Source organism: Coturnix japonica, chromosome 2, assembly GCF_001577835.2.
Source record: "Coturnix japonica isolate 7356 chromosome 2, Coturnix japonica 2.1, whole genome shotgun sequence".
NCBI classification, from domain to species: Eukaryota; Metazoa; Chordata; class Aves; order Galliformes; family Phasianidae; genus Coturnix; species Coturnix japonica.
Genome location: NC_029517.1, coordinates 72505182 through 72532737, shown reverse-complemented (window position 1 = coordinate 72532737; position 27556 = coordinate 72505182). Strand labels below are relative to the sequence as shown.

Here is a 27556-nt window from a genome sequence, read left to right as displayed (position 1 = left end):
GTCATACTTGTAGTAATATTCTGTTGAATAGCTTTGTAAGAACTTTGCAATCTTTATTTAAAAAAAAAAAAGGTTAAATGTACTTAAACTTACAATTAACTGGAAAAGGTATTAGAGAATATGCTACTTTCATATAGATATATTTGGTATCAGAACTGATTCCAGTACATAGAAATAAGTGAAATAAAATCATGCTGAGTTGCTGTTACTATTTCTCTTCAAGCTGATATGGAATAGCAATATTGTACGTTCAGTTGTTGTAAGTATCGTTTTCTACTAATAGTAAGGGTTCAGTCATATACATTTTGTTTTACACAGCATGGTTAAATTCCAGTCTCCTTTATTTCTAAACTAATATGTAGAACTGTTTCTCTTAGCTTTACGTTAAAGAATACCTACAGCTATTGGTATATGACAAATATTCTGAATTCTAAGTGCAAAGTAATATTTTAAGCAGTTCTCCCCTCAGAGAAGATGTGCTAGTTACAAATAACTGCATTCTGTGCCCAAAGAATTTCTATCCTTAAACTTCATGATTTTTGTTTATTTATTTATTTTAATTCTGATTTCAATAGGTATTCCTCTGTGAGAATGAGGTAGTAGTCTTGTTTTGCATGTAGTTTTTGCTATAGTTCTGACATAGTTTCCAGTAGGGTTGTATTGGTCTGTCGTATAAGTGACAGTAAGCATTGATTTGAGGTGATACATCTCACAGATGGCACAGACTAATTCATCTCTGATCCACCTTAAGTTACTTACAGCCTGTGGGAGTGATGGGGGTTGGACTCGATGATCTCTAGAGGTCCCTTCCAACCCCTACAATTCTGTGATTCTGTGATGTATCTCGTATATGGCAACTTCTCGTCAGCTTTCTACTATATAGAAGTCAAAAAAATTGATCCTTTTACTAGTAGATATGTGCTGAAACATGCATATACTTTCATAGTGCTGTTTTCTGCCAGTAAATGTTTGTATTTGATTATCAGTTTTTGAATCCTTCAGTTTCACAGAAAAAAATATAATAGAAACAAACTAAAAACCTAGTTTGTAGTTCTTCCCTAATGACAGTAACTGGTAAAGCTGTTCAGAGTCCACTGCTCTGTCAAATCAGTATAAAATCAACATAATTTGCTGCACATGTTCAGAATATAGATTAAGTAATCTTTGGTCACATTTTCATTGAGGTTATTCTAACTGTGTAAACAATTAAGTTTCAGTTGAGAGTTTTTTCCATTGTTCAAATGTGACTTGATCATGACAGAGTAAATTGATTTCAGGAGAGCTGGAGCAGTTCAGGTGCATACCAGTTTTCTTACTTACCAACAAAGATACTAAATTAAATTAATGAAAGCGATAAATAAAGCTTCTAATATATTGAGGTACAATTTGATAAATGCTGTTTCTGAACTTGGTCTTCCAGTTTTGTTTGTTCATGTGGGGGTGTGCAGAAGAGTTTTAATAAAGAATGAGAATCTGAGACTCACATTTCTTGGAATGTGAAAAGCTATGACATAATTACATGATTGTTTTGACTGGGCTGTAGTTAGTCTTCCTCATAGTAGCTTATATGATGTAGTGTTTTGACTTTGTGATTAAAAGCAGCATTGATAATGCACTTATGTCTTAGATGTTTCTGAGCAGAGCTTAAGAAGTGCAGCCATTACCTGTTTACCAGGGTTAAGCCACAGAAACTGTGCAGTTAAAAAGCAGAAATCTATTTACTTAATGTCTACAGATACAGACTATTTCTAAAGAAAGTAAAAAAGAAATTGTCACTTTAAAGTTAGAGAGCAATCTGTATGTACTGTTTCTAAGTCATCTTCTGCACAGTACTAGTTCCTACTATGTCTGTAAATCTAGGAGAGGAAGCTTTTAAGGTAATCCTTTAAAACTAATACATGGTTTCAAAGTACTGTCTGATTGGCAGTTTTCTCTAACTTCTGTAGATAATCACAGTACTTATCCTGTTTTCTACATGGCCATTTTCCCATAGGACTTTAGATTGAAAGTCAAGCTTATGATTATGTTAATTTGGACTTGATTGCTAATTGACTTTTCTATTTGTTATTGGCAATATCCCATTGTTTGTCTTCTGGACTGCCTCCCTCTGGTGATTCTGAGCCTTTTTTCATGCTTGAAGATATTCTCTGGAAGTACACATTCAAAGTACGCTTTTTAAAAACTGAGAGTCCCAGTTAGAATAAACTTAGAGGATTCTTACTCCTGAGCAGGTGGTTAATTGAGTCATTCCTTCCTGATTTGCAAATGCGGGTTTCTTGCTTTTTTTTGGGGTAGAGGGGGGATGTATCAGGGGAGGTTGATTTTGGGGGGTGAGGGGTGGCAAGCAGGGAGTTGGTTTTGTTTTCCTAGATTTCTTTTTATTTGTGAGGCAGGTGGGTGGGGCATGGAAAAAGTGGGAGTGTTAAATATATCAAACTAGGGGAGTTTTCAGAGCAGCCATGCCTGGTGTACAGTACCAGAGCATCCTGATCAGTGCATTGCTTCTGTTGTCGGAATCAGAGGAAGGAAAGCAGCAAATACGGTTGAGTTTGAGTTTCTGCTAAGGAAAGCTATTCACTAATTTGTTCCATGCCTGAAAGACAAAATCATATTCTCTGTAAAACAAGAGGGCTGGGTGTTTCCTAACTTAAAAACACAGTCCAACTTGAACCACAGTGAAATCTGTATTATTCTGCTGGCATTCAAGCTGTGAACAGTATTTCTAACTGTGGAAGTGTTTCAAGTTTTGTGCTTTTGTTTTTTTTTCCTGTGCTGTTGGTAGTATACATATTTTCCATGACATATCATTTTGTCTGCAAATTTGTCAGTTACTTTCTAAATTATCATCCTTTTGTGCTCCAATACTTAAATAATAATTTCAGTGTCCTGAAATGCCTGCAATGACTGTATTCTAATCTATGTTTTCATTATACACACTTTCAAATGTTATCTTTTCACTTTTGACATAAGCTGGGAGTAGAAACAGAAGGTGCTGAAGGAGGAAATGTCAGAGCTCCTAATGGAAGTAGTTTAGGCATAAAAGCACTAGTTAATCAGCACAGAACACAGCCAAGAAAGTGAACAGGCTGCTGGCCCAAAAGTTCTCTTAATCCTGCAAAGGGACTGAAAGCAATAGTAGTCAAGTAATAAGGATTCCCTCTATTTTGTATTATGGTATTCTCTGAAAGGAAGAATCTCAAAGTATACAGAATTCTGAAGGTGAACTCAGATATGAAGGGAATTAGGATTTTTTGTCTGTGGTAATAAATGCAAAACTTACTAAAGGCAATAATACTAGACCTAAAACAATTAGAGGATTGATGGAAGAAATTCATAAAGCACTTGAAGTAGAAGCTAAAACTTCAACAGAAGGATCTAAGGGAAGAATTTCAAGGTCTTTTGGAGCTGTGAGTGATTTTCAGGTCATGATGTAAATCTCTGAAATAGTGACATGTTACATATGCTGGAATGCACAGCAGTTACTCTCCAGCTTAGAAGTGTCCAAAACAACTTCTTTGCAAGGAGACAGAATTATAATAAAATTGTGGAGAAGCTTTTGTTATTGGAAGGCGAGTTCAACCAGGAACTTGAAGCATTTGAAAAACAGAATATTACAAAGTCATTGTCAAGCTGAGTCACTTGAACTTGGTGTATAGCTACTTAAGCTTATTGACAGTTTGTAGAGGTTTGAAGAGAATGAGACTTTACCAGTTTGTGGGGTTTTAGGAAAGGTCTTCTAAGGCAGAGTCTTCCGAGGTAAATTCAGCATTGTGTTAAAATGTTTGAGAGTATAAACAAAAACACGATAGAGTGATTCCGGAGTAGGGCCAAGAAGATGGTCAGAGATCTGGAGCATCCATACATAAAGACAGGCTCAGAGAGTTGGTGTTGTTGAGTCTTGGGAGAAGGCTTCCCTGAAGGCCTACAGGGAAGCTGGGAAGGGACTTTTTACTTTGGGAACATGGTGACAAGATGTGAGGTAATGGCTTTGAAGTAAAAAAGAGTAGGCTGAGGTCTGAGGCTGAGAAAGAAATTCTCACTATGAGTGTGGCAAGGCTTTGGAACAAATTTGGAGAAACTATGAATATCTTATCCCTGAAAGTGTTCAAGGCCAGGTTTCTTGGGACTTTGGACCGCCTGCTCTAGTGGAGGTGTTCCTCCTGTTGAGGCCCTCTCCAGCAACTACTTTTCAGCAGTCTGGTACATGTTAATGTAGTTGCTCAAGTTACTGGTGATACGTAGCTCTTTCATGTAAACCAAAATGATAGAAGTGCCCAGTTGAAAAACAGTGCTGTGTGGTGATAGATTCTTATGGACTTAAGATAAGCAGGAATTCCCACTTTCTGACAACCAACAGTAGAAAAAGAACAAACAGTTGCAACAGATAGAAGTAAATGAATATTAAAAAAAAAAACAACAAAACCAACCCATACAGTTGTACTGTGGCGTCTTAATGACAAGGGGTTTGAGTGCACCCTCAGTAAGTTTGCAGATGGCACAAAGTTAGATAGGGGCATTGATCTGTATGAGGGTAGGAAGGCTCTGTGGAGGGACTTGGATAGACTAGGCTGGACTCATGGGCTGAGGCCAACTGTATGGGGTTCAGGAAGGCTAAGTGGTTACCCAGTATAGTGGTGTGGAGTGGCAGATAAGCTGCCTTGCAGAAAAGGACCTAGGCATGATGACTGGCAACCAGCTGAACATGCACCAGCCGCATGATTAGGAGGCCAAGATCAATGACATCCTGGTTTGTATCAGAAACAGTGCAGCCAGCTGGGTTATGAAGGAGCTGTCTCCCTGTTCTCAGTTGTGTTGGGGCCAGATGTGGTCTTCAGGGACACACAGTGTAGTGGTAGACTTGGTAGTGCTAGTTTAATAGCTAAAGCACTGCTTTCCTTTGGAGATGTGCAGTTCTTGGAAACAGCTGTGGTAGAAGAAAATACCACGTCACCATTTCCAAGTACAAGAAGCTTGTGTTCCAAGTTTGTACGAGGATCTTGTAGTTGCAATATGTAAGTGTAAAGAATGTGAAATTTGACTCTACCGGCAAGAAGTTTCTTTTTCAGGAATGAGTTTGGTCCTGTCATTATCCGGCCTTTTCTGCAGTTCAAAAATATGTTAATGAAGAACACAAATTAGGCTTCATAGATAAGCACTTGCAGTTTGAGCAGCCAATACAATTGGCCTGAGGATAGCTATTTTGCAGCAGTGGTTTGACTTTTTCCCTCTACAAGTAATTCTGTTGTACCTGAAATGTTTAGATCTCTATCAGCATATTTTCCCCTTCTTTTTCTTCATGTAGAAGTACATAAATTATCAACACAGCTCATTCAGGAAATGCCTTTAGATCCGAAACTCTCAAGGGACTTCTCTGTATACTAAAATGATTTAATATGCATTTATCAAAGATTGAGGCATAGGCATGGTAATGTTGTTGACCAGATATCTTCTAGCGCTGTTATTTGCAAAGAATATTCAGAAATAGAAGGAAAATAATTATTCAGACTTTTAGCTGTGATTCATTTTCAGCAGTTTAAAGAAATTGAATATGTGTTTGTTCTTCTGTCAGCTACTGGAACAGTGATTATGGAGTTGTAGATTCAGGTGTTTGATATAAGTGAAATGACCCCATATCAGAAGACCTTATTGTGTGCAGATAACTTTGCTGATGGATTCATCTTGTAACATAGTATCAATGCAGAATTCTACAGGAAGCCTTTTAGTTACAAGAGACTTAAAAACCCACCCTGCATGGGGATGCCAGTGCTTCTTGTTTATTGTGTAAGTTTACAGCAGCATGTTATGAGGTGCTGTGAGTTAAAAGCATGTAGATGTTCTGAAGCTGTAAAACCTGCATGAATGTAAGCATTTTTCTCAAGTATAATGCTAGTGAAGTGCACAAGAGTGACTTCAGAAATGGGGAAAATATTAAAAGGATGTTTTCAGTTGTTAGAGGTGTTTGATAGTACTAACAGGCTGCTAGTGTACTTGGGTATCACCATGAGTGTTTGACAGCGTTGCTGATAAGCATGTTTTAACTTAGAAACTGATCAGGTCTTGTCTAGCAAGGAATCAAGTGGACTACTGGCAGACATGCTCTTGAGTGGCTTTGCCAAGAGAGTTATGGGCAGATCCTTAAGAAAGAAAAAACATCCTTATTCACAATTGTTTCATGTTCTGTATTTCGTTTAATTGTGTTTCATGTCTTGTCACTGTCTGTTGTTCATCTGTGTCCCATTCCAAATTCCTAAAGAGAAAGTCTGTGCCTTCCTTTGAATCACTGTAAAGGCAACTGGTAGCATAATGTGTTTCAGTTTTTGTATTGTTGGCTTTTATGATTGCAGGCAACATCTTACCTATATGCTTGTTAGAAGTTCTCAGCAAGTTGTCAAAATCTTAAGAAACTTAGTATTTTAAGAGAAATATCTCAATGGCATATGGATACTAATATAATTAGTTCTTATGCTAAGTGCTTATGCTGATGTTTAAATTTAACTTTGTATCTTCTTTTTAGGTTTACCTTTACTTGTGCAAAGGACAATTGCACGAACTATAGTACTACAAGAAAGTATTGGTAAGGGTCGCTTTGGAGAAGTATGGAGGGGGAAATGGAGAGGAGAAGAAGTTGCTGTGAAGATCTTCTCTTCAAGAGAAGAGCGCTCATGGTTTCGAGAGGCAGAAATTTATCAGACAGTTATGCTACGACATGAAAACATTCTTGGATTCATAGCTGCGGACAATAAAGGTTAGAGATGTTACTAATTAATTTTGCTAATTGTTGTATTCTCAGAATTATAATTATAAGAACTATTTTGCAAATATGCAGTTAAGAATTTTTTAAAAACTGTTACTTGAACACTTGATTTGACATGTTTAATAATCAAAACCTACATTTTATTCTTTTCTGGAAAACATCTTTACATCTTTTAAATAAATAAAAAGGTCACCTACTTAAGTAGGTATAATTTCCACAGGCCGCTGAGGCAATGTATTGACTTGTTTTGAACAACCTAAGCATGTAGTTTGGGGTTTTAGTGGCTTCTTTATTTGTTTTTATTTGTTTTGTTTGATGCCCAGTTTTAAAATGTGCTAGATATCTGCAGTACTGTGCAGGCAGTGGCAGGAACTTCTGTTCCCAGTACTTATGACTTCCCTGGGTTTAGCTGTCTCTAGAAATAACTGTGTCTGTACTGTAAGTAAGTTGAAGTTATATTACATACTTCTAGGTAAATTTATGCATTAAAAAACTTCAACTTCTGTTCATTCACCTTAATTAAAAGCTGTACTTCTCTAGGTAAAAGTTAGCTTTGGTCAATCAGCCTGTCTTACATGGTAAGTCTATTTCTAAGAATATTAGGCAATGTACTGCAGAGGAATGAGTACAATTACCTTGCTCTTGAGAAATGTTTTTGCCGTTCTGTTTGAAGCCCTGATTTTAGCTGGGGAAGAAGGCATTTGACTGGATGGTCTAGATAATTTACAGAAGCAACATGTTATTCGTTAATCAGATGACTCTCTTAGTGTGATAGTCAAGCTGTTTCACTTCAAGGAGAAAAGTTTCAGTTCAAAAAAGTAATGTTTCAAAGCTCAGTGGGATACTTTCTACTGCAGGATATTAGAGAGCATGAGCAATTAGGTAGATTTCATAGCTTCTTTTTAAATATTTGACTTGGAGCATAAGTCTGGGGTTAGAATTCTCATTACCCAGCAGTACTGTCAAATTTTTAAAACTTAATGTTTGGCTTAAGGACAGACATGCATTTAATTTTAATTGAAATTTGGTTGCTTAGGTTTGCTAAAGCACTGGTAATAAATTATATACTTCTGAGGGAGACTGTCTACAGTGAAGATTACTTGCAATTCACATTCTATAATCAGTGTTCTAAAATCAAATCCAAAAGATTCTTTATTTAGAACTTCAAATTTTATTAATCTTGTGAAATAAACTTTTTTGCTTCAGAGTTATTTTGATCTTAAAATGTTTTCAGAAGGTTTCTTACAGATGGATGGAATTATTAAACTCTCTTAAATTGGTTTCCAAGAAGATACCTAGATTCTTGCAGTATTTTTGACTATTCTGATATTGCTTGAGGCTCCCGATCATACTGTCTGTATTAGGTAAATTAGGTTACATTGTCATGGAAGGTTGTGCTACTGCATATAATTATGATTGAGTGTAACTATTTTTTTTTTTTTATACTTGACAATGTGAGCTGTATAATTGAGAACTTCATGGCAGATGCTGTTTACTCTGCAACCAGAATATTCAGGGTCACTAAGTAATAATTAACCATACTGTCAACAGTATGAGACTTAATAAATTCATGGTAATTTGTATTCTTCCAATATTGCTAAAGAAATATAAATGTATAGCTTGTCAGATTGACCAAGGCGAAGATACAGTAGTGGGTTCCATCTAAAAGCTGAACTCCACTTCTCTTACTGCTGTATTTTAACTTGTCTATGTCTAATAATATTAGTGTAAGCTTGTATGTATGACCATGGCTTGTTTAGAATCTAACTGGAAGGCCTCAAACATAACATAATACAAAAAAAAGGCTTCTTTCAGAAAGGGTAAGAAGTCGAGCTTTTATTTTTTTCCTTTGGCAGGTAGGTAAAAACATTAAATATTAAGGTGAATGAAGCAGCCAAAAGAAGTCCAGGAGCAATCAGAAAGGACACTAGGGCCTCGGGGGCATTGGATAAAGGGTCGGGTAGTGTTTTCCTCAGTCCTTCAAGTAGCAGGAAACAGTATTTAACAGGGAGATCCAGCTGGTCAATACATGGCTTCAAGGCTGGAGTCACCAGCAGAATTCTGTGTTCCTTGATTATGGGATTTCCTGTACACCAACAGCCCTGCTGGCATCTGAAGGGAAGCACCTTTCTTAGGGGCTTTGGAAAGAATTTTTTTCTGCTGGAGTTAGCAGGGCTGATTTATAAAGCTTTAAACTAGATTCAGAGGGAGAAAGGGGTCACCAACTATGGAATGGCATGCCAGTATTTGAAAGGCTGCACGGTTATGATAATCTTCAGTTTGCTCTTCAAGGTGCTGGGCACACTGAATTGCATCTAAAATGTTTTTACAGCAGTGCAATGCAACATGAAGAATAAAGCAAGAGGAGCTAGAAGTCTTGGCTCTGTCCCAGAGCTTTGATCTCATAGGAATAAGTGACACCTGCTTGGAAGAGACCTAGGACTAGTGTGTTGCAGTGGGCAATTCTTCTGTCTTCAGAAGGGATAGGTAGGGCAAGTAATGCAAAAGGCAGTGCTGTGTGTGAGGAAGGGGCTGGACTATAGACAGCTCACAGCTGATTGACACAGTTGAGAATCTCTGTTTATCCCTTCATCCTTACTCAAGTAAAGTGGATTGTTAGTGTGAGAGCCTATAATAGGCCATGCAGCAACAACGATGTCATCAGTGAATGATTCTTTAAAGGAAATGAGAGATGCTTCTGGATTGGCTGCCCTTGTCCTTATGGATGATTTAAACTTGTCAGATGTTAACTGGGAATATCATGCAGCAGTTACAAACAGGTCCGGAAGATTCCTAAAGCACGTTGATGATAACTTTCTGCAACAGGTACTAAAGGAGCTGAGTAGGAATGGTGCCTATGGATTTGTTAGTTGTTAACAAAAACGGTCTTTTGAATGAAGTTGTATCTGGTGTCTGTCTTGGCCACAGAGACCATAAAGTAGTCAAGTTTAAAATCTTTGATAGGAAAACTGCCACCAAAATTTCTATCTGAGATTTGGGAGTGCAGGCTTCTGGCTGCTCGGGAAACAAGTTGGCAAGATACCCTGGTAACTGTTCTTGAACATATTCAGGTCTGTCAGTTGCCTCTTAAAAACAGCAGTAACAGACAATTCCAATATGTCAGAAGTCAGACAGGGCAGAGGTCATCTTCTGGAGCTAAAGTGGGAAAAGAAAATGTACAGCCAATGGAAATAAGGCTGAGAGGAATACAGAGATGCTGTTTGTCATTGAAGAGAGAAAATTTGCGTGTCCAAAACTCAGTATGAGTTGACACTGACCAGTACTATGGGGAACGACCAAAAGAGCTTTTTAAAATGTGTCAGCAGCAAAAGGAGGTTCATAGATAATGTTGTTTCATTACGTGGTGAGGATGGATACCTTACAAATAGGGATGCAGATAAAGCAGGGGTGTTCAAAGCCTTCATCACCACTCTCTTGAGCATCAGTGAACATCTGGAACCCCTGGAGCCCTGAGTTAGAGCACTTTGACTGTCTTCACAATAAACTCCCAGACAGCTCTGACATTGTGTTGGATTTGCTGTTTCAGCTGGCTGCATTTTAATCCATGAGACCTAATTCATCCCTGGTTCTTTAAAGATGGGTCTCAAAAAATAACATCAGCCTTCAGTTATTTTTTCATGGTCTTGGGAATCTGGAGAAGTGCCAGCTAAGTAAAAGCAGACAAACATTGATTTAATTTTCAAGAAGATCAAGAAATAAGATAAGTAATTACAAGCCAGTCAGTCTCACTTCAGTGCTTGGCAAAATTATGGGGAATATTCTGTGAGTTACTGAAAAACATCTGAAAGGAAGTGCAGTCATTGGCTACAGTCAGCAAGGGTTTGTGGGAGAAAAATCCTGTTAACAAAACTGAATTGCTTCTTATAATAATGTTACCCACCTAACTGACCAGACAAAACCAGTTGATGCAATATTTTTGGGTTCCAGTAAAGTTCTCAAAACTATTTCTCTCAGTATCCAAAATAATCAGCATGCGGCTAGACAAAAACATAATGGGATGGGTGAGCAGTTGACTGATGGTCAGGCCCAGTGGGTTACACTAAATGGCTGGTAGCCAGTCACTGGTGTGGTTCTGCAGGGCTTTTTTTTAGGGCCAGTTCTCTTTAATGACTTGAGTACAGAGCTTGAAAGTATACTAAGTAAGCTTGCGGATTATACTAATTTGGGAGGGACTGCTGACTCCCATGAGAGGGTGCGGAGGCCTTGCAGAGTTCTTGACAAATTGGAGTGTGGGGGGGACTACCAACCACATAAACATGAAGGAGAGTAAGCACTGTATTTTTGTACCTGGGACAGGATAACCATGAATAAATGTATAGACTGAGGAATGAGAGGTGGGGAGGAGCTCCACAGAAAGGGATCTGGGGGTTTGGGCTGATGGCATGTTGAATCTGAGTCAGCAGCATGCCCTGACAGTCAGAAGGGCCAACTATATCCTGGGGCACATCAGCCATGGCACTGCCAGGTGGTTAAGAGGAGAGATTGTCATGCTGTGCTCTAAAATGGTGAGTCCTCACCTCAAATGCTATGTGAAGTATTGGACATTACAATGTAAGGAGGACATAAAACTATTAGATGGTGAAGGGCTTGTAGTGAAACTTGTGAGGAGTAGATGAATTCCCTTGGTTTGCTCATACCAGAGAAGAGGCTGAGGGGAGGCACTGCGGCAACCTACAGCTACCTTATGAGGGGAGCAGAGAGGCTGGTGCCAATATCTTCTGTCTGATGGCAGTGACAGGACCCTGGGGAATGGCATAGAGCTGCATCATGAGAGGGTCTTATTGGGGTTTGGGAAAAGACTCTTTCCTGCAGGGTGGTCAGGCACTGTACCACACTTCCCATGTCATGACATAAGCCTGCTGGAGTTCAATGAGTGTTCAGATGGTGCTCTCAGAAACATGGTTTAAACCATAGGAGATGTGTGGAACCAGGAGTTGGGCGTGATGATTCTTGTAGGTCCCTTCCAACTTAGGATATTCTGTGATTTTGCACTTTGTAGGTAGTAGAGTTGTACAAAAGAAAATGGATTAGAAATATGTTCTCTTCCTTAGATGAACAGAGGAAAAAACTTTGTGCATAGACAGTACAGTCTAGGCTCAACACAATGGTCATTTTTCATAAACTAGCATCTTTGAAAGATCTGCTTCAATGCAGTAGGTCTAGTAGATAGCTTAAACTAAATTGCTCGTAGGTATTTCTGCTAAATTCTGCACTTACTGTTGTCTAGCTTAAACACGCAGTGAGAAATCCCATTCATAAGAAATACAGAAGATGAGTCAAGGGCTGTGTGTATGACCATGCATATAGTGTTAATGGCCAGGCAGGGTTTCAGTCTCTGTGGGAATATAACTGGTGAAGCAGTACAATAAAAGTGAGATGGTCTGACTTGTGACTAGGTTATTTCATTTTGAACTCCTACACCTTTTTTTAGTTTACTGAATGTATGTATTGGAAAGAGCATTTTATGTGCCTGTAAATGTTTATCCTTCTCTAATAGTTCTGTGAAACTGATTCAGTGAAGTTACATGTGATACCTATTTGAAAGTAAACTGTGAATGTGGTGAGCTAGAATTCTTTTTGTAGTTTAAGAATTGATTTAATGTAAATTAGGCTTTTATTTTCCTGCTCTGAAATGTTCAGGTTATTTTAAAAATGCATTATTATTGATGTAGTTTCTCCTTTAATGGTAACTCTGGCCTATCTAGAAACACACAAGTGGAAGTGTTTTAAAGTTTTCTCACCCACACAACAGTGCTTAAATATATGTAGTCTTTGATCTGCAGATGTGGCATATTGTGCTTCTGACTTTTCTAAGCAAAGTGTGTTTTTGAGGAGATTGGAGGAAGAAAAAAGAAATGTAAGAAGCTGCAGAACTTTCAGTTTGGTCAGCAGTATATTTATGATAGGAACTAATTTCTGCATTCATTTATTCCTGTTCTTCAGATTATGTTCTTTGTATTGTGTTGTCACCTGTTATTAGGGAATAATGGCTGTGTAGTTTGGAATAGAAGTCTTCAATTACAATTTTATAATTTTAATTACAAAATATAGCCACAAAAGTAGCTATAAAAATACTCCTCAGATTTGTCTTGAGAGCTTTTAGTTAACAAAAAACTAATCAGAGAACCTGCTTAGTTGCAGGACTGTTCTTTTGTGGATGTACTTCAGCCTGCTAGATCAGAAAGCCTTTCTCCCCCATGATTTGACTTAATAAATAGTCTTCTTTCTGTAGATAAACTTCAAGACATTGTGTCTAGTGACTTTATGGTTTGAACAACTGGATTCCTGCCTGTCGCTTTTTGTATATTGAGGCATTTGCAAATGTATTACAGCCTGTCTGGCTGGCTTGTGTTCAGTGGAAAATCATACAGCAAACAGGTTTTCTCGTAACTGGTGCTTTTCATTCTTTTTTTTGTTCATTCTTCCTGGAAACCACAGTTTTGGACAGCTACTTTGAGGTCACTGTTGGTTGGATTTGGTTAAGACTTGCAATAAAACATCAGATTGCTGCTTGCAAGCTTCCACTCTGGGAGAAAAATCCAATGGCTGGTCATAATTGTGGACATTGTGTCACATTTTGAGGCTGGATGGGTAATAGGGAGAGACTGAGAGTTATGAGGAAACACATAGTTGCACAGAGGTATTATTGTGGGCAAGAGATAATTAGTTATTTTCTTTTTTAACACTTAATTCCCTAAATAATTAGGTAAAGCAAAAATACAGTGAGAAATGAAGCAAGTTCAGCTGTAGACACATGTAATAAACTTGCAGAAGCTTTTAGACAGGTTTTTTTTGGTTTGGTTTGGGTTTTTTTCCTATCGGTAGTCTGGACACTTTTGTACTAAACTGGACTGGTACTGGTGTCATTAGCTTTGCATCATGCTTTCATATTGTTCCCTAAGCAGGAACAATAGCAACATCTGCTTTCTGCAGTTTGCCTTTTAATTTAAGTAAATAAATATTCCCTAAGCTGTTCATTGTTTTGTGTAGTAAGACCAGCCCTTCAAAGAGGCATTTAAGTGTTATGGGGATGGAAGTAAAAACTTGAAGTCTAAGCGATGGAGATTACAAAACAAAGTTTTTAATTCCTAAGCACTATATAAGAGTGGGATCTGTGGGTGCGTTTTTGTGTGTATGGTATTCATGCCAGTGTTGTTTTGCAGACAATGGTACATGGACGCAGCTGTGGTTGGTGTCGGATTATCATGAACATGGGTCACTCTTTGATTACCTGAACAGGTATACAGTAACTGTGGAAGGAATGATAAAACTAGCTTTGTCTACTGCCAGTGGCCTTGCTCATCTTCACATGGAAATTGTAGGCACACAAGGTAATCCTAAAACTGTTCAGTCTGTTACATGGCTAAATAGATCCAATCTTTTTTAATGACGCTTAGCTCTTTCTACTGTAGTTGTCTTAACTAGAACATTGAATTCTCTCAGACTAGCTTTTGGCAGACAGCTGCCTACTTTTGCAATCTTTCAAGCAGCTGAGTTAAAAAGTTTGTTTTGGACCTATAATAACAATTTCTGAACTAAAATAAAATCTCAGTTTGATGTAGGCAGTGTGTTTCAGTATCTGCTTCTACTGAGAACAATATGAAATTATGAAAATGAAGTTTTTATTCCACTACTTAATTAAAAAAAAAAAAGGGGGTGAGCTTCTGAAAGTATATTATTTATACTAGTATGCTTATCCCCTTTTCTTTGATTACCACAGCCTTTCTCTCAACTGTCACCCACCAGCCATGTTCCTTTACATGCTAAAATGTCTGCTCTTGTATTACTACTGCAAAATCATTTTGGATTCCTTCAAAGCTTACGTAGAGCATAAACTGTCAGAAACCTCCTTACTGTTAATACGTATATAAAGTTTCTAGTTTTACTGATAGTTGTTGTAACTTCTTAACTGGTGATCTGTTGAGGCTTTCAGGGGTTGGGTCTTTTTTAACCTTCCCCTCTGTGATATAATAGTATATCACAGAAGTTATATATAACAATGATGTAAGTTATAGGTGTTATGACTATGTAATTTTCTTTCATACAATACACATAAGCAGTGCCTAGTTTTGATTTGTGGCAGCATTATGGATCTATTTCAAGAGATAAGTCTTTTGACAGCAAGCAGTACTTATGCACTGTATATATTTACATAGGGTGAGGGAGGGGAGCAGTAATAAAATAAGCATTTAGTGCACTTTTCTGGTCAGCTAGCTGGTCCACAATGAATTACTTCAGGGATTATCTTGAGGAAGAGTTGAAAGTAGCAGATCTGGAAAGAATTCCATAATTTGAAACAAAATCTGTTATTTTTGTTTTTTCTTTACAGGAAAACCAGCCATTGCCCACAGAGATTTGAAATCAAAAAACATATTGGTTAAAAAGAATGGAACATGCTGCATTGCAGACCTGGGGTTGGCAGTTAGGCATGATTCAGCTACAGACACAATTGACATTGCCCCCAATCACAGAGTAGGAACAAAAAGGTAAAAATTATTAGTGTGATATATCAGATGTCTTATTAATAAAATTCTTTGCTTTTTCTTCCATTTAGAAGATTGTTTGTTTAGTTACAAACTTAAGTAACAAGTAAATATAAACAGTGTCGAGTAGAGTTCTATTGCACACTATTCAGCTGGTGATTTATACTGTATTTAAAGCACACGTTGGTTATTGGCTTCTACTGCTAGCATGTATATAAAGTGCTTGAAAATATGAGAAATGCAGTAGGACAAATATGTATTAAAACAATTAGAAGACCTCAGAAATAACAATTGTAGAGATCTCACTTGCTCTGTCTTTATATTTTATACCTTCTTGCCATCTGCTTACATGTAAGACAGGATGCTGATAGTGAAAGTAAAAGGTGTGTGCTTTTTTTTGCACGTCAGTTTTGCTTGATTTTTGAGGGGCAGAGATTTGTTTCAAATTTGAAGCCCACATGGTAGAACAAAGTGCAGAGTCTTGAATATAGACTTTCATGGAGTTATATTTTTGAGACAAATACAATATCTTAAGATCTTGTATTAATTAAAGATCTTTGTGTAAACAGAATTATTAATGGATGAATCAATATACTTTTTTTTTTAAAGGTCTACCTCTGAATTTGGAAATGTAGATTTTTCTCAGTCTCAAAGTAACTTGAGAAATGTATAATTGTGCTTGCGTACAATTAAGTGCTTCAGTGTTAGATCAGTAATGCTACTTGTACCAAAATCTGTCATTGAGAAATGTGTGGAAACCCTGTGATCTGGGGCTATGCAATATTAAATTCAGCCATGTGCTCTAGCTGTCTTGGAGAATATTCTGTACTGATGTTGCCCAATCTCCGATTGTTAAATTAAAAATGATTTATTTTTTTCTCTCCACTTTAGTGAGTGATGCTGTATGTATGTGTGAACAAAGCTTTCAGAACTTTAAATACAAGTTAATTTACTGATGATTACATTGCTGAGATTACTTCATTCTAAAGCTCTGCTATTCTTGCTCCTTTACCAAATTAAAAATGCTACACAAGTTGTCAGATGATTTACTTTCTGAATTTCTGCTAGATTACAAAATACTGGGAATTATTCCTCCTCAAAATCCTCACTAATCATTGCCTCATGCTTCTTCACAAGGTTGAAGATGTAGCAGCTCTCTTTCTGCAATGGGCAGCATCAGGACTAAGTCCACTGCCCACTTTAGACTTTAGTCACTTCTTTGACAATTGTACATTCTCATAAAAAGGCTTGGTCCCTTCTTCCTCCCTCTTGTGTATTCTTAGGTAAGTAACTCTGCATCTTCACTTATTTTTCCATAGTAAAGCTCAGCTTGCACCTATTCAGTAACAACTTTACTTCAGTTGATGAATACCAGTACTGGTATCTCTTCTTTGCATGGAAGCTCTGTATGCAAATTTAGAGAGACTTGACTAAGTTAATATTTTTCCAGTGATGATCTACAGTAAAACATACAGTCTAGAGAGCAAGCTAAGCTTCCTCTTACAAGTCACACTTTCAGGGGTGAGGATGTCCTTGTTTTTCTGTTCTTCCTTGAGGGTATAAATTCAACTCAATTACCACAGGCCTCTTGAGCTTTTTCTGTTAAAATTCTTGTCCCTAGGATGACTTAGAGAAATGAGACAGTCTCCAGTGCATGTGTAAGAGATTATGCCTAACAGACTAGTATCATGGTTGTGGTATTTTGGTTTGTACTTTTTTCCCTTATCCTTAAAGCAGAGAGCCTTGGTGTCATCTGTTTGCCTGCTTCATTAGTATATCAGCTTAAGACTGATGAGGCAGTGATGTGGGAAAATGCACTCGATGCTGCTAAATGTTAGATATTGGGTTTATCTTCCAGACCTGTACCAGATTGAGAAGGCAATACCATGATCTTTGTTGACAGATAAATATCATTTGTTCTTTCCAGCAGCATTTCCACAGGCTGCTGTCACTAACTCAGTGAGTTCTGCACTGGCATGCTAGTTAATCTTCCAACATTAAGTACTACCATTAAAGGTAACCTTCAGGTAGATACCATAAACAGTATTCGATCTCTTTTTCTCTATAAGAGATTTTCCGTTGCAAGGAATGTTTATTAGGTCAATTTGTAAGCATGGTTGTCAGAGCACGAAGCCCAAATTGGATTTACTTTAGAAAAAAAACAAAAAAAACCAGCAACAACAACAAACACCTGTATATGAAATGCATGTTGGTTTGTGATAAGGTGTATTGACTGCATCATGAAGAATCAAATACTACGAGGCATGGAGGCTGTTTCCAGGAAACTTTTACGAATGCTTTATTTTATCTGAGACCTCATGAGTTTAACACTGAATCTGTAGGGGCTGCTGCCTGCAGTCCTGTGTTCAGTCTCTGACACTGATAGCCCTTATACTCTGCTTCTCTCATCCCAGTCCTGCAGAAGCTGGTGCCTGTCAGCTGGAACTGTGGGCCCTGTGGCCCATGGTCCCCATTCCGGTGTTTGAAGCAGAGACTTTCATTTGCTCAAGTTGCTGGCACTGGCAGCATGACTATGACCTGCTCCAGTTGCTGGCAACCCAGTCCCAGGGATGTCTTCACCCACTGCTTAACTGCAGTTGCTGGCCTGGAATTCACTCATACTGTTCCTCCCATGAGACCTGTTACTCCAGATGTATGCTCCATAGACTTCTAGGATATGTAGTTCCCTTTCCAGTTGCTGGAATGTTCTTCCTCTCTAGCTGATAGACTTCAGGCCCAGTGGCACCTTCATCCCTGGTCTGATTTCCATTATTGGCTCTGAATCACACCTGTTTCCAGTTGTGGACTGTAAACCTTGGAGCACATGTGCAGTGTGGGGTGGCAAATTAGATTATATGGAATGGTAGTTTAAAAAAAAAAAAAAAGATTTAATAAGACAGCAATGAGCAGAAAGACACAGGGCTTGGTCAGAAAAGCAGACTGTCTGGCAAATGTTTACATGCACCTGGCCACTTTGTTAGGTCATTTTATGTATTCCCTCAGTTTTACTCCTTTTGGGCTCCCTTCTCCTTAATATTGCTTAATAAGTTTCATATTGTCCCAGAGTACAGCATGAATATCCACAGTCCTTATATTTCTCTTGTTTCCACACTTATTAGCACATAAAAAGTCCAGACTGGCCTTCTCCAGAGCTATGCTTGGAGTTTCTTAATAGCCCATCAATCAGTGACTGAGGCTTTTAGTCATCATTACTGTCTCTGTTACCACATGTCTACCAAGTTTATGGCTCATTTTGTTTATCTTTTCACGTTTTACTTACTCCCCCTTATTCCTTTGCTTATTGCTTTCTATTTATGTTCTTTACAATGAAAGGCCTTTGGTTGGATAACCTTATTGAAGCAGGTGTTCTCAGCTTCCATATAACATTACAACTACCTTTTAGTATTATCCCCCGCAAGTCTTTTCCCCTGTGCGTCAGCACACTCTCAGGAAATCCTACTTTTTTTCTTTCCGAGGTACTCTTTTCTGTGTTTCTTTTTGGCTCTGTCTTTTGTGAAACATTGAAACTTTTCAGCCTTGTAGCCCTGTTGAGAAGGACCTAGGGGTTGTGGTAGATGAAATACCGAGCCAGCAGTGTGTACTTCCTGTCCAGAAGGCCAGTGGTGTCCTGGATTCCATCAGAGGAGAGGGATGGCGAGCAGGGCAGGGGAGGTGATTGTCTCCCTCTATTCTGCCTCACAAGGCCCCAGTTGGAGTACTGCATCCAAATCTGGGGACCCCAACACAGGAAAGATGTGGAGCTTATGGAGAGGGTCTGGAGCAGGGCCATGAAGATGATCCAAGGACTAGATAGGCTGAAGGAGAAGGGCTTGATCAGCCTGGAAAATGGAAGTCTGCAGGGAGACCTCATTACAACCTTTCAGTATTTAAAGGAGTTCATAAAAATGAGAGAAACCACACAGGTACATAGGGGTAGGGAGGAACAGTTTAAAACTAAAGGAAGTGAGATTTTAATCAGATGTCAGGGGGAAGTGGTGAGGTGCTAAAACAGGTTGCCCAGAGAAGCTGTGGATGCCACATCCCTGGAAGCATTAGAGGCCAGGTTGGATGGAGCCCTGGGTAATCTGATCTAATAGTTGATTTAGCAGCTTGTTTCCCTGTATGTGCTGGGGCATTGACACGTGATGGTCCTTGAGGTCCCTTCCAACCCAAGTTGTTCCATGATTCAGGCTCTCTGTTCTTCACTCACTTGCTGATTAAATTGGCACTCAGTTATCTTTAATGTGTTCTAAATTGTGAAGTATATATTCTTTTAGTAATCAAATCTAAATTTCCCTCATAAATTCTATTTAAGGACTACATTAAATCTTACAGCTGTTTATTTGAATGCTATATTTATTTATTTTTGTAAATGTACATGCCAAAACTTTGAACATCTTAATCTTTGTAAAGTGAATTATTTCTGTCTCCTCCACATAAATGTTTTTGAGCTGAACAGTAGCACTGAATTTCTTCTACAGGAGGTATTTATGAAATCAAATGTTTTTTGTTCTTCTATTGCAAATAGGTACATGGCACCTGAAGTTCTAGATGATTCCATAAATATGAAACATTTTGAGTCATTCAAACGAGCAGACATCTATGCAATGGGATTAGTATTTTGGGAAATTGCTCGTCGATGTTCAATTGGTGGTATGTAGCAATCTTTACTTTCTCTCAGATTTTGTAATTTAAAGATCCTTACAAGCAGAAGCTTGCTTTACACAATTTTCTCTAAAAACACTTGCTTTACACAATTTCTCTAAAAACACTCTAAAAAAATTCTCTAATTGTTAAACCTGTAAGTGATATCTGGTCAATTCCACCTCTGTGTGAAATAATGAACCGTACCAGTTGAAGAATATGGGAAATAGTCTTGCCTGTATTATGGTTTTTTTTTTCTTTAAAACTTTTGACCTAGAGAAAATAAAAGAGTAGGGCCCTTGAGATCAAGGGGCAAACACCACAACTAAGACTTAAACGTAATATGTGTATGCAAAGTGTACAGCTTATTCAAAATTGTATGTTTCCAAAAAGGATTTCTTTAGAATAGCATATGAAAGATGTGACATAGCTTTCATCTACTCCAAATACATATGTTTCAGTATTTCTTCAAAGGTAATGTACAGGTCTGTTTAAGGATTTTCTTTTGAATTTTATTGTAGATTCTAATGTGTTTTTTTCTATAAAAATAAAAGTAGAAAAATAAAATGACACCAATAACGACCATAAGTAAAAAGCAGAGAGCATGTTTCAGTGTTAGTTAAAAAATATTTTTTTCAACCAATTACAGGAATCCATGAAGATTACCAGTTGCCATATTATGACCTAGTTCCTTCAGATCCTTCTGTTGAAGAAATGAAAAAAGTTGTTTGTGAGCAGAAGTTAAGGCCCAATATCCCAAACAGATGGCAGAGCTGTGAGGTACTGGCTAACTTATATAAAGCTGTTTCAATGAACAATGGAGCTTGTATTGATTTCAGCAGCTTAAAAGTTATGCTTGTTGTGGAAGGGAAAAGGGTTGTCTCTTGGAAAATTTTCTTTGTAATCATCATGGCTATATTGAATGCTCTTGAACTTTGATTATACTTAAGTGTTTAATGAAGTCCTACAAAAGTGAATAGTTTATGTTCTACAGAGTGTTGGAAGATTCTAGTATTCCTTATTGTGAAGCTAACATAAGTTAGTATCAGTTACATTTTTTTGGGAAGTGTGATTGTGAATAAACAGCTTAATAGGAGGCTGTACAGCGTCTGGCTAGGATACATTTAATCTTCCTGGAATCATAGAATTACACATTATCCTGAGTTGGAAGGGATCGGTAAGGATTATTGAGTCCAAGTCCTGACCCCTGAAAAATCAGACAATGACTGAGAGCATTGTCCAGACACTTCTTGAACTTTAGCAGGCTCAGTGCCATGAGCAATTCCCTGGGGAGCCAGTTCCAGTACCCAGCCATTCTTGTGGTAAAGAGCCTTTTCCTGACATCCAGCGTGAAGCTACCTTATTGCAGTTTCATGGTGTTTCCTCAGGTTTTGTTGCTGTTTTTCTTTCTCCAGTCCACTGTGAGTGAACTAGCAGCTCTGTGGATTGGGAGTCAGTTGCCTGTCAGGATCATCCCAGAACTGAGGCAGTAAAAACATTTGATTTAATGAGGAAAAATGTTTAAATTTTCCTGAGGAATTTTTCCTGAGCTGTTAAATGAGAACAGCTTCTCATTAGGTCTGTGCCAGTTGGTCTATAGCTAGGCTGGCTAGTAAATTTTTTTAAAAGCAGGCATAGTTTTAATTCAGCATTCTGCCAGCACAACAGTACTGCTCATCTTCAACAGTGCTGTCCTGCCTTATCTGAAGCCTGCCTGGAACTAAGTTAGGTGTCTTTTCCCCTGTTTGATAGAGGCATATCTTGTAGAATTTAGGCTGACCTAAATAGTAAACATCTTTATGAATTTTCATCCAAAACTGTGATGATCTTAATACTCAATCTCTCTCAGAATTTGTACTGTTTGCAATTACTGAAATAGAAATATAGTCAACAGGAAGCTGAGAATCGTATAAGCCAGAAATACAAAACTGAGATATGTGTGCTCATGATTGAGCCTCTTTGCAGATGCGCTTATCTGATACTGGAATGAGTTATTCTGGTAGTCAAGGCTTGCAAGGGCCAGAGCATAGGAGAATAACTGCAAGAAGCTATAACAGAAGAGGTTGATGCAATGTGATGTCCATTAGATGGAAGACGTAATTGGGTTGCAGGATGTGTGAAATTAATACATACTGAAGGCCTCAGAAAGAAGATCAGGCAACAGAATGCAGCTAGGAGAGAAAGGCAGTACAAACCCATGGGCTACAAAATCTTTTTTTTTTTTTTAAACACACTGCCACTCAAATCTTGCAAATCCACTTAGCAATTTCTTGTCATATTGCTCTGAGTGTAAAATTTTGTATATCACTTTTATCATCATTAATTTTTGTTCTTTCCATTGTGTCTTGATAATAGCATTTACAAATTTCAAAAAATGGGGTTTTGTGGGATAAAAAGGCTCCAAGTTTTCAGAATATTGTGAAGTTCAGGTTTGAGTCAAGTACCTGATACAAAAAGAACTGGATTGCTATGTATTTAACTAACTCCTTGAAAAGCACTTTATGGTTGAGAAAGTATTTGAGTATATTCTCAGCTACTAAGCACTTCTATGCTAATATTGAGTGCCTTCTATTTTCCTTTTTTTTTTACCTGGATTTGAAGCACAGTTAGTGTATTTTTTCTAATGCAAAAGTTTAGTTCAGAAAATAGTTACAGACAAGCTATTAAATGTTGCTAAAATATTTTTGCATGTGCTGAATAATACTAGTGCTCTCTTATTTACAAGAAAAAAATCTTCAGTAATTTGACTTTTCTTATACAGCATGTTGATGTATAAGTCTGGCAGTAGACTTTAGAAATATGTACTGTAGGAGGCTAAAGCAGAACAGAGGTTACATGGGAACAGAAATTCATGTAATAATTTGTGTTTTTTTGCAGGCATTACGAGTAATGGCAAAAATCATGCGGGAATGCTGGTATGCCAATGGAGCTGCTAGGCTAACAGCTTTGCGTATTAAGAAAACACTGTCACAACTTAGTCAACAGGAAGGGATAAAGATGTAATCCTGGATTTGCTACCAAAAACAAAACAAAAAACTGTAAAAATCCATATCTGCACCAGAGTGGCGTGTTAAGAAGGTTAATTGTTCTACCTCACTGGGGGAACAGAAGGATATTGCTGCCTTTTAATACTTCATAGGAACGTCACTTACTAGGATTTCTGTGGATGTGCTAAGCAGTTGCTTTGGGTCCTTTCTGTGCACTATGAACCTCTTTCTGAGGTTACTTATAAAACATCGTGTAGACTAGTTCTATTAACCTACAATTTTGTATTTGGGAAGTTCATAGCTGGTGTTAATTTCTAGTAAGCTGTTCTGAAAACAAGATCACTTTTAAAATGGAAGTGGTTCATCGTATTGTTCTAGAGTGCATTGAAGGCTTCTTAAGCAATGTTATTCCGGCCTGGTACATCGAGTATTCTGAACCACTGGTACAGTTCTTTGATTCAGATTTTGAATGTACTGTTGGAGTATGCTGTGCTGCCCATTAAGGTTGTATGTCTTTTGAATGCTTACTTTTATTTGCAAATTGACCTCATTCAGTAGTGGGGAACATAAATTATGCAACTATAGACATGATTACTGTTTTTTTTTTTCCATATTTCCAAAACACTACATTGCCTTTAAGATAGATTGTATTATATCAGTAAGTGCTGCTTTTGAGTCTTTTAATGCATACCAGCAAGTGCACAAAGCCCATGGTACTTTTGATTTCCAAGGATAAACTGTTCCTTTCCCTAGCTGAGATTTAATTAACACTCATTTCAGCCAAGTGAGTATTGTAATTCGTGGAATACCTTGAGTTTTGCCAAAATCTAACTCTTTAAACCAGTGTATGAGTCTCAAATTGTAAACTTGTCAGTTCACTATCACACTTTGTAATTGTCAAGTGATGAGTCATAATTTAAGATTTATTTTATGTGGTAATTCTGAAATATTGGAGCACCCATCTACTTCAGAAAAATAGCAAGAAAATTAAGATGACCTTAAGGGTTATTTTCCCCCATCAAATTAAATAATAGAAGCGTATATTCTGCACAGTTCTGTGAAGTCTTTAGGCTTAAACATGAATATTTGCAATTAAATGAGCGTGAAGTGTACTTGTGACTAGGGAGACTTATTTAGGATTTTGTACAAGAAAGCTAGAAGCTGCCTGTGAATCTTATGTGCATATTTTTTGTGTCACATGAAAAGAAAATGATGAGCTATAGAAACCAGTGAGCTGGAGATGTTTAGATACAAATACCAGAGGACTCCTATCAGTGTTCTTCAGAGTTAGAAGAACAAACCTTAAGATGGTTTGTGTTATCATAAGAATACAAAAGAATGTGCCTGGCTTTAGTTAAACTTTGCTTGAAATTCTAGGGACATGACAACATCTGCACAAACTTATTTAGAAATTGAATTCCTTCCTGCCCAACTTCTGGATGCGGGTAGGGAAACTTCTTAAAATTGTTCCTTCCAGGATAAGTTTCAGTGGCATTGTTGGGAAAAGTCTGGTTAATCTTTGACTTCCTTAGTGCCTACCAGGATTTCTGTTTGTAAAAGTGCCTGGTAATTAGTACATAAACCAACAGTTAACCTTTTACTCTCCAGAAGTGTTCTTGGCAAGCAATACACAGCAACCTTAATTCTGCTTTCTTTTTGTTTTTCAACATACAGCCTCTTGAAGGTTGTTCACAAAGCTAGTAGGGACGGCAAGGTGATTGCTAATAGTAGCATAGCTGAGATTTTGCTGCTTTGTCTGTGATACATAGTTGTTAAAAGCAGTAAGATGGGCAGATCCTAGTGAAAAGGCTATGTAGGTGGCAAAAGTCTTGGCCAAGGCTTAGTGTTAGCTAAGTCTTGACTAGTTTCCCATTCTTAATGCTTGCTTGGAGATGGGTTTAAATGATGTGGGAATTACAAAGTAGCAGAGCTTGAACTGCATGTAATGAAATTCTTTCTTCAGCCATCACTGTGGATGAGTTTGGAGAACAGAATGCAAGGAAAGAGAAGTTCTTAGTAGATAACAGCTGGGTTGAAATGTTCATACAACTGTCATGCTTATGTGTTGTATTTCTTTTTGACATGACTGCTTTCAGGACACTATCAAAGTTAAACCAAAATGACTTCACATAGGGATTTTAAACTACCTTTATGCAAATGACCAATTTTCCAAATATGACCATTTAAACAAAATGACCAAATGTAACTGATTTCTCCATTCTACTTATTTGGAATGCCCCTTTAGTGCATCCTATAGATGCAGAAAAGTGCATACAGAAAACAAGTTAGCATCAAAGGAAGACGTACTATTTGCTCCGTACTAATTTTAAAGACTTCCTATTTAAATTATGTTAAATTTTGATGTTTGTCATAGCTTTACCTGATTCTTTACCTTAGATACCAATGGTATAGTTCATAATTTAGAAACATCATGCCATGGGAAGGACACCCAATACTGTGTGACATTACAAATATTATTTTAGAACAACTATGTTGTTCATATTGGAATGCAGTACAGGAAAATTCTGAATGGATATGTATGTATCCTCAGTTCGGATACCACAACTTCATGCTGTGTTCTTCTTTTACATTATAAAAACTGAACACCTTTTACAAAGGCTGTGTCTGTATATATTACGTAACTTTAAATGTTGCCTGTGCAAGATCATATCTTATATGTATGGACACAGGTACACATAAGTATTTTTTAAATTAAGATTTTATTATCACCGGATCTGCTCTTGGAAATCCAGGGGGACCAAATTATTTTAGCATTCAAAATACTAATTTTATATCATTTCAAGTATATACCAAAACAGTTTGAATACTGATGCAAATGTTTATTGTAAATATACGTACATTATATGTTCACTTAAGTTTTATGGATTCAATCAGTTTGATATTTTAGTAGCAGTGGAAGCCTCGGCGATCATGTGGATGCATACTGACATGTAGAATAAAGAGTGTTGAAAATTTTCTAATGCTGAAAAGCCCAAAATAATGCTTTTGGAATGCTGGACTTCTTCAGGGACCTTTTAATGTTGAAAGCTGGAATTCTGAGATGTTTATCAAGCTGACTTTCTGGGCATGACGACATACTTGTCACCCTCCTGTGGTCTCACCTGTAATTCTGAGAAAGACTTTGTATATACAAACATTGACTGTATGGGAACATGAAGGTGTCAAACAAAGAAGAGGCTATGTTATGTTTTCAGTACTTGTTTTCAGTGTGATTGCCATGAATTCCAGCTTTTAGTTAGTTCCTTGTTTATATCGTTCCATTGAAATGATTGTATGGTGTTAATCATTTTATGTTTAAAAAAAAAAAAAAGAAAGAAAGAAAAAAAAAATCACTGTCAGTTGCTTTAAACTCTAATTACCTCTTAAAAGGCCAAGGTACATTTACCTCGTGTATATAGTGCTTAATATTTTCAGAACATTTTCCAGATTTGCAGGTACACGTTTCTAGAATATGGCTAATACTAAGTTTTTAGCTTCAGTGGTACTAAGTGTATTATCACATGCCCCAAAACACTTTCATATTCCATATTTTATTGTATTAGCAAGTCTGCTGCTTTGAGTGTAGCACCTACCCCTTTACATAGCTGTGTGGATGGATACTGCCTTGTAAATTTTATTTCTTGGATGATAAATTTGATGATCCTGTACAGATGACTGTCACTTTTTTAAACCTTAGAAAACTGTGCATTTCCCTTTACATTTCTGAAAATGTATTGTATTTTTAGAGTATACATTTCAATGGATTGTAAATAGGATGACAGTAGAAGAGTGGATGCTTACATTAGGTGCTAACACTACAACAGAGAGATTAAAGGAGTGAAAATGTGTGTGTATATATATATATATTTTTTTTTTTTATTTTTTTTTCCCTCAAAATGTTTGAATTGTTTTTCAGGGGAAGACATTAGAGGTACGTTCTGAACTGGCAAAGTGTGGATTTACAGTGGGGTACCTGTGAATTCCTCTTCATTGAAGGAATTTCTGCTGCTGTTAAAATCTTAAGAAGGGGTTTGCTAACACTGAAGCAAATCATCTCATGTATGCCATTAAATTTATGTACAAGAGAATTTCAAGACTTGAGCAGCTAACCTCAATGTGTTGCAGAATAGCCAGTAAAATCAGTGTGTGTTGAATTTAACTGATATAACAAAAATTATGTTATCTTGGTCCTCTACAGCATTACGTGCACCTATTTTTATTAGAACTCTTCAGTTGGAAAAGGGCCTACAAAGGCCGTGTAGTCTACCTGCCTGACCTCTTTGGGGCTAACAAAGAGTATTACTAGGGTCATTATTCTCATAGCTTTTGAGTATGGACAGGCACAGGGTATTAGCCACCTTTCTGGAAAGGGTGTCCAGAGAAAGTCAAAATCCACATCAAAATTTGTTCTTTAAAAGCTCTCACAGAAGATTAAAACATAAGTATATTTTGCTGAAAACATGCCTCTATACCATAAGCTGCCAGAGAAAGGCCTAGCACTACAAACTACCAAAACACAATAAATTTGAAGCCCCACTCATAAATTTGCTGGCAGAGAAAATATATGGCTTCAAAATAGTATAATGGTGTTACCACCTACCAAGCTTAATTGTATCAAATATGGACTTCTGAATCTTATCCTGAAAGTGTGAAACAAGTTAAAGTCA

At 37.3% G+C, this 27556-nt stretch overlaps 1 protein-coding gene across 1 annotated transcript in view; it reads left to right on the top strand.

Annotated features, from left to right (window-relative positions):
- The window catches only part of LOC107309773 (TGF-beta receptor type-1), a 40373-nt gene extending 13624 nt beyond the window's left edge, over window positions 1-26749 (top strand). Inside the window, 6 exon segments of the mRNA XM_015854836.2 lie at window positions 6515-6745; window positions 13939-14106; window positions 15105-15261; window positions 19787-19911; window positions 20552-20682; window positions 22780-26749. Coding sequence (XP_015710322.2) covers window positions 6515-6745; window positions 13939-14106; window positions 15105-15261; window positions 19787-19911; window positions 20552-20682; window positions 22780-22905 — 938 coding nt within the window. The 3' untranslated portion in view covers window positions 22906-26749.
- Window positions 26750-27556: the final 807 nt, after the last annotated feature.